This window comes from Chinchilla lanigera, unplaced genomic scaffold (assembly GCF_000276665.1).
Source record: "Chinchilla lanigera isolate Chin_1 unplaced genomic scaffold, ChiLan1.0 scaffold00014, whole genome shotgun sequence".
Classification (NCBI taxonomy): domain Eukaryota; kingdom Metazoa; phylum Chordata; class Mammalia; order Rodentia; family Chinchillidae; genus Chinchilla; species Chinchilla lanigera.
In genome coordinates this window covers 15,739,689-15,749,213 of record NW_004955415.1, presented here as the reverse complement: position 1 = coordinate 15,749,213, position 9,525 = coordinate 15,739,689, and the positions used below count along the sequence as shown (strand labels likewise).

The following is a 9,525-nucleotide window of genomic DNA, read 5'->3' as shown; positions in this document are numbered from 1 at the left end:
AAGGCTGGAAGTGCTTTACTTTTGAAGTAGAGGCCAGAGAAGGTACCGCTGAGCTGGGGATTAACAGTCCGGTCCTGCACCTAGCCTTCCGGCCAACCTCTACGATCCGGTGCCCAAGTCGGCGAAAAAAAAAAACGCGGGAGACTACGGGACGCCGCCCCACCCACCTCTGAAGGCCGGCAGCGCGCTTGCCCCGCCTCTGTGTACTCAGAATCCAATGGATGTTCAAGAAGGGCGGGACTTGCGCAGATGAAAGATACTATTGGCCCTTCTGTCTAGGGGGTGGGCGGGTCAGCGTGATGACGTTGCAACACAGGGCGCAGGGGGCGGAAAGCGCGCTCGCGGAAGCGGCGGCACTCAACGGCTGTAGGCGCAGCAATCTGGTTGTGTTCCTCCTGGTCTGAGGCCCTCGCTGCGCCTTCGTCTCCTCGCTCTTCTCCTCGGGAAGCCTAAACCGGCTGGGCTTTACTCCTTTCACCTCGTAGGCAGCTGCGTTGTCGTGACTTCGTCACCATGTTCGAGGCGCGCCTGGTCCAGGGCTCCATCCTGAAGAAGGTGCTGGAGGCGCTCAAGGACCTCATCAACGAGGCCTGCTGGGACATCAGCTCGGGCGGCGTGAACCTGCAGAGCATGGACTCATCCCACGTCTCCCTGGTGCAGCTCACGCTGCGCTCCGAAGGTTTCGACACGTACCGGTGCGACCGCAACTTGGCCATGGGCGTGAATCTCACCAGGTGAGCGGGGGCCCGGGACCGGGCCTGGAGCAGTCCCAGCCCATGCTCTTGGCGGGAGCGCGCCGGGAGCCGTGCGCTGGTTGGCTGCCGCGGACGTTCGCGGCTTCCCATTGGCTGCGGCGCCGAGGGCGGGGCCCAGCGGAGTGCGCGGTTCGGAAAAGCCCGCGCTGGCACCCGCGCTAGCCGGCTATTTCCGCGCCAAAGTCACAAAGCCGGCCGTGGCGGGAAAATGACCGGCTTCCCCGCGGTCTTCCCAAAAGTCTCTCTCAGGGCCCGTGGCACATTAAGCTCCAGCAGCAGTGGCGGGGAAACCTTAGTTCTGGTTGAGTTCAACCGCCTTATAACGTGCACGCGTGAGAATTTGTCATTCTGCCCCCTGATATAGGGACAATAGGTGTTTGGGGTCTTACTCTATTTTTACATATCCTGAACTTGCAGGAAGATTTAAGCGGGACAGGAGCTTTTAACCGTGATCACTGCCGATCTAGTACACATGTATACATTTTTTTAAAACTTCTAAAAAACGCAGTATTTACCCAGAGTACATGCGGTGTGTTTTAATAGGTTTATTGGGTCATCTTTAAGTATCTTTGCGGCGTAATTTACTTCACCCACGTAAGGGCTTTGGAGTTCAGAAAATACTCTTTTTATTTGTCCAGCTAGAGGAAATACTCTTTTTTTTTTTTTGGTTTTTCTCCGGTACCGGGAACCGAACTCACGACCTTGCGCTTGCCAGACAGGCGCTTCTGCCGCTGAGCTAAATCCCCAGCCCAGAGGAAATACTCTTTTATTTGGCCAGGTGGTGGTAGGGTACCAAGTTGCATCCAAAATGGCTGGACCTATATTCACCTTCCAGCGGTGTTTACCCTGCGTTCCTCTCACCACCTGATGTGTGCAAGTACTGACTCCTGATTGCTTTGGAAATCTAGATGTTAGGCAAATAATGTGTCTTATATGTTTTAGCATGTCCAAAATACTAAAATGTGCTGGCAATGAAGACATCATTACCCTAAGAGCTGAAGATAATGCTGACACCTTGGCACTAGTATTTGAAGCACCAAGTAAGTTGCACCCTTTTAACGAGTTCCAGTATATAGTTATAAAGCGCATTGTTAGTGGGAGGCTGAGGCCCAAAAATGTAAGTTCCAGCCCAAGCTGGGCAATGTAGTGACATAATGAGAGCCTATCACAATTTTTTTTCTTTTTGGGGCAAGGTCTCTCATCCTGGCTGTATAGTTCATCCTGGCTTTGTCCTTTTTTTCTTTGGAGACAGTTTTGCTATGCAGTTCAGGCTGGCGTTGAACTCACTTTGTAACCCAGGCTGGCCCTGAACTTGAAGCAATCCTGCCTCAGCCTCCTGAGTGCTGGGATTACAGGTGTGTGCCACCAAACCTGGCTTCAGCCTGGCTTTGAACTCACTATGCAGCCCAAGTTGGCGATCCTCCTGCCTTAGCCTCCAAGTGTTGAGATCACACATGTATGTTTGCTTGAGGTGGTTGTAAACACATACCTTTCTTTAATACTTGCTTTCACTTGGTAGATCAGGAGAAAGTATCTGACTATGAAATGAAGTTAATGGATTTGGATGTGGAACAACTTGGAATTCCAGTGAGTATATTTCTGATTATACAGTGTACCATACTGTGTCATGATGATTTAATTCTATAACAGAGCTCAAACTGCTAACACATAGGAGTTTTGAGGGCATTTAATCACATCTGACTTACATTAACATTTTCCAAAAAATTAGGTACTTTGCCATTGATTGATCACACACTTGCAGGTATAGTTGCAGAAAAAGTTCTGTTAAGAAGTACACTTTAAGTCATGTTACTATATCTTACATGGTGCAGTTGCCCAGATAGATTTGTCATTTTTCTAAACCACAATAGTCTAAAATTTAAAATTCATCATTATTTGAATTCATTGTGTTGCCACCTACTTACTTGCATTATTCACCCATACATTTGTTTTTGTCCTAGAATGCTTGGTTTTTGTTAGATTTTAAGTATATCTTAGAGATTTATTAAGGACCTGGATTTAGCCGGCAAGGGTAGGAGGCCCTTGTTTTGCTCCCTGGAAGGTGGAATGTGTTAACTAACGAATTTGTTTTGTAGGAGCAAGAATACAGTTGTGTGGTAAAGATGCCTTCTGGTGAGTTTGCACGTATATGCCGAGACCTCAGTCACATTGGAGACGCTGTTGTAATATCATGTGCAAAAGATGGAGTGAAATTTTCTGCAAGTGGAGAACTTGGAAACGGAAACATTAAGTTGTCACAAACCAGTAATGTTGACAAAGAGGAAGAAGCTGTAAGCATAAAATTTTAAATTTCTGTTTAAGTAAATAGAAACTACTTTGAAGAAAATTATAATACTGTTTAATATTAAGATATTTGCTTTTTGTTTTGTTTTGTTTTGTTTTTGTTCTTTTCTTCGGGTACCAGGAATCGAACTCACGACCTTGCGCTTGCCAGACAGGCGCTTTGCCGCTGAGCTAAATCCCCAGCCCACAAGATAATTTGCTTAAAGAAAATCAGATAAAATAGTGAAAATTGAAAGATACTGTTGAAATCTGCAAACAATTTATAGGAGCCATCCAATGTAGGATTATATCTGTCAAAAAAAAATCCAAACTCGGCACTTCTTTTATAAACCTTAGAATAATGAGTTTGTGAGTTAAACCCACACATGCTCTGAGGATAGGATTGTTGGATTTTTAGCTTTCTGGAGATACTTCCTGTGCTCTTGTCAAATAAATGAGAACTGGATAGCAGCTGAAAAGGAGGATAAGGGGTAAGGGTAAAATTCTAGCTCTTACCAACTCTTACATACAATCTTTTAATTGAAGAAGGAGGATTACTGTCAAATTCTCCAGAGTCTGGAATTTGCTATTGCATGTAGATGTTAATTAGCACCTTCTGCCCTATATGTTCTGTAAACTGGTAGTTACAACTCTAGAGGTTTGATGATATTTGGGGTGTTTTGTTTGGAGGCCGGGAGAGCAAGAGTACTACTTGATGGGTGGCGTGTACCTCTGGTACGAGGCATAAGGAGTATGGATGTCTTTATATTAGTAGTCATAATGTAATTAGTCTCCTAGATCCAAAGCTTTCCCAGATTGCATAATTTTGTCTGTTGTTGATAGAAGACAGGTTAAATATTACTTCAGCTTTATGAGTCTTCAAAAATTAATTTCATCACATCCTCCAAAGTACCCAGTAAAGTTTTATTTAATGTATATTAACTAATGCTTTGGAACTTTGTTTTTCAAATGCAGTTAATCTTTTCTCCTGTAGGTTACCATCGAGATGAATGAGCCTGTTCAGCTAACTTTTGCACTGAGGTACCTGAACTTCTTTACAAAAGCCACTCCACTCTCTCCTACAGTAACACTCAGTATGTCTGCGGATGTACCCCTTGGTAAGATAGTACATTTGAACCTTGTTTTGTTGGCCATATATGTGACGTTCCTCAGTAACTAACTTTTCCTGTCTTTCAGTTGTAGAGTATAAAATTGCTGATATGGGACATTTAAAGTACTATTTGGCCCCCAAGATTGAGGATGAAGAAGGATCGTAGGCATTCTTAAAATTCAAGAAAGTGAAACCCAGCTCTTGGAGAACTGCTTCTGAGATGCCAGCATGTACTGAAGTCTTTTCTGTCACCAAATTTGTACCTGAGTACATATGTAGATATTGTTTTCTGTAAATAACCTATTTTTTTCCTCTCCTCTACACTTGTTTAAAGAGGTCCAGAGTTAAATCTGGTTGTTAACCTAGAAATACTGCCTTACTTAAATACTTCTGGTGATTTTTATAACCAAAGGGCTTGACTGTATTTTTCAATTTAAATAAAGTTATTTGAATTTCAAATGTCACAGGACAGTGCATTCATTTGGATCGTGACTTTTGCAAAGTACCTTACTAAATTCTCAGAAAAAGCTACACTTCCATGTAAAAGCAATTACTTTTTTCAGTTTAGAGTAATCTAGTATACATCCATTTATATAGATAGGTATTTTAAGTACAATAAGTGACCAGAACTTTTGGGAGGAATTCATTGTCAAGTAATATTTTAGTACTTACTTCGAGCTCAAAAATAGAGTAGAATAAATCCTGTTATTTTCATCATTTTAGCAAAAATTAACTTTTCAGAAGCCTAATGTGCCCAAAGGCCTGTGGGTCATAAGGCTTGTATTGTTACAAGGCACTGCTTTTTAGCATAGAGCATCTTTTATTAGAGGCTTGGGGGCTGGGGATTTAGCTGAGCGGCACATCATCTGCCTGGCAAGTGCAAGGCCTTGAGTTCGATCCCCGGTACTGGGAAAAAAAACCAAAAAAAAAAAAAAAAAAAAATCAAATCATCATTCGGGGCTGGGGATTATTTAGCTCAGCGGCACAGCGCCTGCCCGGCAAGCACAAGGTCATGAGTTTGATCCCCGGGACCGGGAAAAAAAACAAATATAAGACGCTTGGAAGGTTTGGTAGATCTGCCCCAGGGCCTTAGGAGTCTTAACTGCAAAAATTGAGTATCCTTGTTTAGGACTTCACTTCCTTAAAGGATGAAGTTGATGAAACTCCTGAGGATGTTAGAACAACCTAGAAAGTGAAAAGGCTTTGCAATTGTGAAGAAATATTGATAAAAATATACTAACTGCTGGAGGTGCCACATATTGAATTGGTTTACTATTCTGATCCCTTTTTCCAGAGTATTTTGTGTTTAGTGGACTAAGTGACTAGCATCTTGGTTGTGGTAGTACGGGATAGTTTATCAGGCGGTAGAACTCCCTACATCCAGCAGTCATTGTTCATTACTGGGTGCCATTGATCCGTGGGAAGATGCGCTGCAGGGGTGCCCAACAAGCTTGCCACAGTTCCAGGACTGCATTTATTAGGACTTGATTCAAGTGTACTTTATGATAAACTGTTAATAAACGACCTTTCAAAAGCTTCCTGTGCTGAAAAGTGTTCCTTATGGGCATGTAAACGTGGGTGAGGCCCGATAACTTGGAGAGGGTTCCTTAAGGAGTGTTGTCTCCAGTGCACAGATCGTGACGTGTGTCCGTGTAAGGTTGGGTACTCGGAGAAGTGGGGTGCGTGATCTGGCAGTTTTGACGCCCAGCTTCCACCTCCCTGGGAATCTGCCTTGCTCTACATGGTCCGGAGGACACTAGGAACAACCCAATAGGTTTGCCAGGGATCCGACTTCACCCAGTGTAGGCGGGTGCCTGGCTCAGAGTGTGGGCTCCCCCACCCGCGAGACCACGGCCTTGCGGGGGGGAGGGGTGCGCTGGGACAATTCCCAAATCCGCCAGTTTGCCAACCCGCCAGAAGGCTAGCCCGGAACATGCCCCTCAGTGCGGTGAGAGAACGTCGCTCCCTGTGACGCACTTCCGGTGCGTCCTCATCCGACCAGCCACTTCCGGCGCGCGCTGCAGATTGCTAGAAAGCTTGGTGGCAGTTAGACTGGGAGCTGGGCGGCGTCGGTCCGCTCAGCAGTTCCCCGAGGCTGAGCTCCCTGCGCGTGGGCGACGCGGCGCGGTCCTCCGGTGAGGCGTGCGTGCGGGCAGCGGGCGGGGCAGGCGCGCCCTCCTCCTCGAGCGTGCGCTCCGCCGACTGCGACCCCGCGGCCCCCTGGTGCAGCCGGTGCGCGCTCGGCCTCCCGCCAGAACCGGTTTTGTTTGTTTTACGCGTGAATTCGCGTCAGTTCTCGTTTCTCTCTGTTGCGACGTCTGGAGACTGTCAGGAAAATAGCGTATGTAGAGGGGCGTGATGCGAGGCGCAGTGCCAGGCACTTTTCTGTTCTTTTATAATTCTTATAACACTCGGGGGCTGAGAGATTTTGGGGTTGCCTGGGGCTGTTGAAAAGCCCGTCGGAAACTTGGACTGATTCTTTGAAAATACTCTTGCATGACTTTCCTTTTCCGTTTTAGAATTATTTCTCTTTGCCAAGTATAAGCGTACAACTTCGCATTCCCTTGAGCCCTACAATTCTTTGTTTTGGCGTGAGTGTGTGAATTAATGGCAAAGTACGTACATAATTTTAGAAAACGCTAGTACACATCAGATGTGATTAAATGCCCTCAAAAGTCCCGTGTGTTGATAGTTTGAACTTCGTTACAGAATTGAACTTAATCGTGTCATTGCTCACAACCCTGAATACCAGTACTTAAAAAACAGTCGAAGTAACGTTTTTAGAAAAGTGTATGGGTTAGCATTAGTTTTTTCAGTGTTCAGTAGCTCAACCAGTATGTAATCAAAAGGGACGGAAACTTTTAACACGCATTATTTCGTGATGCTACTTGAGATAAGCTGTACAGTTGTTACTTTCTGTTGTTCAGTATGAAGCATTTAGAACAGTTTCTGCCCTGGGCTGTAGCTCAGTGGTACAAGCGCCTGCCTGACAAGCACAGGTCCTGAATTCAATTCCTGGTACCAAAAAATAAATTAAAAAAAAAAAAAAAGAAATTTAGAACAGTGCCTGGCACCTAACCACGGCTTTGTTTTGTTCACATAACTTTGTAACTTTATGGAAGAAATGTGTACAAATTTCAAATTTTTGAAATTTAAGTCTTATTATTTTAAAATCCTGCATACTGTCAAACTGGACAAAGTAACCATGATTTCAGTGCTGTACTCTGAATATCCTAGACAATGAACCGGACTGTTTTTCTTTTGGGCAGCATTGGGGATCAGACATAGGACCTTGAGTTTAATGCTAAGCAAGCACTGTACCACTGAACTACACTTGTAGCCCAAGAAATCCGACTTTTATTCAGCTTTTTAGGGAGCCGCACAATACGGAAAATGGCACTCTCTATTTTCACGACTTGGGGTGAGCCAGAGAGGTAGACATATCTGAAGGCACTGGTATAGTACCCGTAGCCAGTAGGTGATCCAAATTTAGAAGCTTTGGGCTGGGGATCTAGCTCAGTGGCACAATGCCAGCCTGGCAAGTGTGAGGTCCAGAGTGAGTTCATTTCCTGGTACCAAAAAAAAAAAAAAAAAATTTAGCTTTACAAATCCTTTGTGTTAAAAGGATAACATCCACCACAAGAAAAGAAGCAAAATGTTGATGTGAGTTCTGTTCCCTACTCTCTCTTTTCTCTCTGGCAAACAAGAAAATCACTTGAACATATGTGTGGGAGGTGGGGGGGAGGCCCCACCCCCACCGCCTCCACCCCCCCACCCCCGCCAACAAGAGATGACATAGGACAGGCCATACTATATGGGAGTGTCTGAAAATGTGGTCTTCGGTGTCAGGTGCACCTGGATTTAAGTGTGACTTTGGAAAAAATGGTGGCGGCAGAGGACACTGTGGTCTGGCTCTTCCTGTCGTGAATGTCCTTCCTGTCGTCCTAAGTGGACAGACCAGAGTAGGCACATAGTGAGGATGATTTCACTGTCAGAATATCAGGTTTTAAGGCAGTGAAGTGTAAATTACCAGTTCCAGTCCAGCATGGTGGTCCAGAACTCTAGTACATGGAGTCTGAAGTCATTGGCTGTAATGTACTCCTGTCACCTATAGACAATAACAAACTTTTTTTGTTTTAGCTGTGTCAGCGTGTTATGATGCCATCCCGTACCAATGTGGCTACTGGAATCCCTAGTAGTAAAGTAAAATACTCAAGGCTCTCCAGCACAGACGATGGCTACATTGACCTTCAGGTAAATTCAGAAGGGAACTGACAGGGCTGGCTGGCTGGCTGTGTTTCTATTTTATTTTATTTTTGGTTTTTCTCCGGTACCGGGAACCAAACTCACGACCTTGCACTTGCCAGGCAGGAGCTTTGCCGCTGAGCTAAATCCCCAGCCCCGGCTGGCTGTGTTTCTGTTGAGCTGTAAGAAAAACTAGATGGAGGTGTTATTGACTGCCCCTGGGAATTAGAGGGAACATAGGAAGAAAACTCATCTCTGAGGTTCTGCCCCTAACTTGCAGACGGGGGTTGTGGCATGGCAGTTTCAAACCAGTTTCAGTTTATAAACATTTTTAATGCCAGAGCCCTATAGTTTCAAGTTTTAAGTTTATCCATCAAATAAGCAGACTTTGTTTTAAGTGAAACTATTTTATGGACCGCATTTATTTATACTTTAGTCAAAGTCAGTTCATCTTTTAAGGGAGAAACTAACTGCTGAAGCCAGCAGATTGTGGGAATCTTCCATCTTTCCTGATATCACGAGATCCAATTTATTAAAGGTATTCTTTGTGACAAATAATAGGTTAATAATAAAGAATATTAAGTTTGTATTCTATCTTGGCCTTTTTTTATAAAGTATTATAGTACTATAGCATTTCCTTTTACCCATCTCCCCTTAGAAGAGAATATTCTAGCTAAGACTTGAGCTAGAGATGAAGTAGAAGAAAACCTGTCCTTTTAAATATAAGTAAATCAGCTGGGTGTGGTGAATTAAAAATTAACCACCATAAAAATTAAAAAATTAACCACCATAACCATGTTACAGATTACACCTGTAATCCCTGCACTTGAGAAGCTGAGGCAGAAGGATCATTGCAAGTTTGAGACCAGCCTGGGCTACAAAATGACCTGAAGGACAACTTGAACTGCGTAGCAAGACCCTATCTCAAAAAAAATTTTTTTTAATTAAAAATTTTGGCTTTAAATTTTTTTTTTTTTTTAAAGAGAATAATAACAATAGCAAAATGCCAACAACATAGACAAAAACAGAACAAAGCAAAAACAGTAAGAATGGCTGGGTGTGGTAGTGCACGCCTGTAATCCCAGCACTCCACTCAGGAGGCTGAGGCAGGAGGATCGTTGCAAGTTCAAG

At 44.2% G+C, this 9,525-nt stretch overlaps 2 protein-coding genes across 4 annotated transcripts in view; both read left to right on the top strand.

Moving 5' to 3' along the window:
- Positions 1–303: 303 nt before the first annotated feature.
- Positions 304–4,613, top strand: Pcna (proliferating cell nuclear antigen). The gene is made up of 6 exons (XM_005380828.2): positions 304–734; positions 1,698–1,795; positions 2,275–2,342; positions 2,852–3,046; positions 4,033–4,156; positions 4,236–4,613. Exons 1-6 carry the CDS (start codon positions 514–516, stop codon positions 4,313–4,315), a joined length of 786 nt encoding a protein of 261 aa, XP_005380885.1. The 5' UTR covers positions 304–513; the 3' UTR covers positions 4,316–4,613.
- Positions 4,614–6,135: 1,522 nt separating this feature from the next.
- The window catches only part of Tmem230 (transmembrane protein 230), a 9,945-nt gene continuing 6,555 nt past the window's right edge, over positions 6,136–9,525 (top strand). For 2 of the 3 annotated variants that reach the window (XM_005380826.2, XM_005380825.1), the window contains exons 1-2: positions 6,136–6,284; positions 8,290–8,403. In XM_005380826.2, the coding sequence (XP_005380883.1) occupies positions 8,305–8,403 (99 nt within the window). In that variant the 5' untranslated portion in view covers positions 6,136–6,284; positions 8,290–8,304. Of the gene's footprint in view, positions 6,285–6,304; positions 6,491–8,289; positions 8,404–9,525 lie in introns of those variants that run through there. The other variant, XM_005380827.2, reaches the window with a different exon arrangement.

Excerpts from the sequence above, each read along its gene's own strand:
- Pcna (XM_005380828.2), top strand. The coding sequence starts at position 514 with ATGTTCGAGGCGCGCCTGGTCCAGGGCTCCATCCTGAAGAAGGTGCTG. Across the intron at positions 735-1,697 it reads ATGGGCGTGAATCTCACCAG|CATGTCCAAAATACTAAAAT; the intron begins GTGAGCGGGGGC and ends TATATGTTTTAG. Across the intron at positions 4,157-4,235 it reads GTCTGCGGATGTACCCCTTG|TTGTAGAGTATAAAATTGCT; the intron begins GTAAGATAGTAC and ends CCTGTCTTTCAG.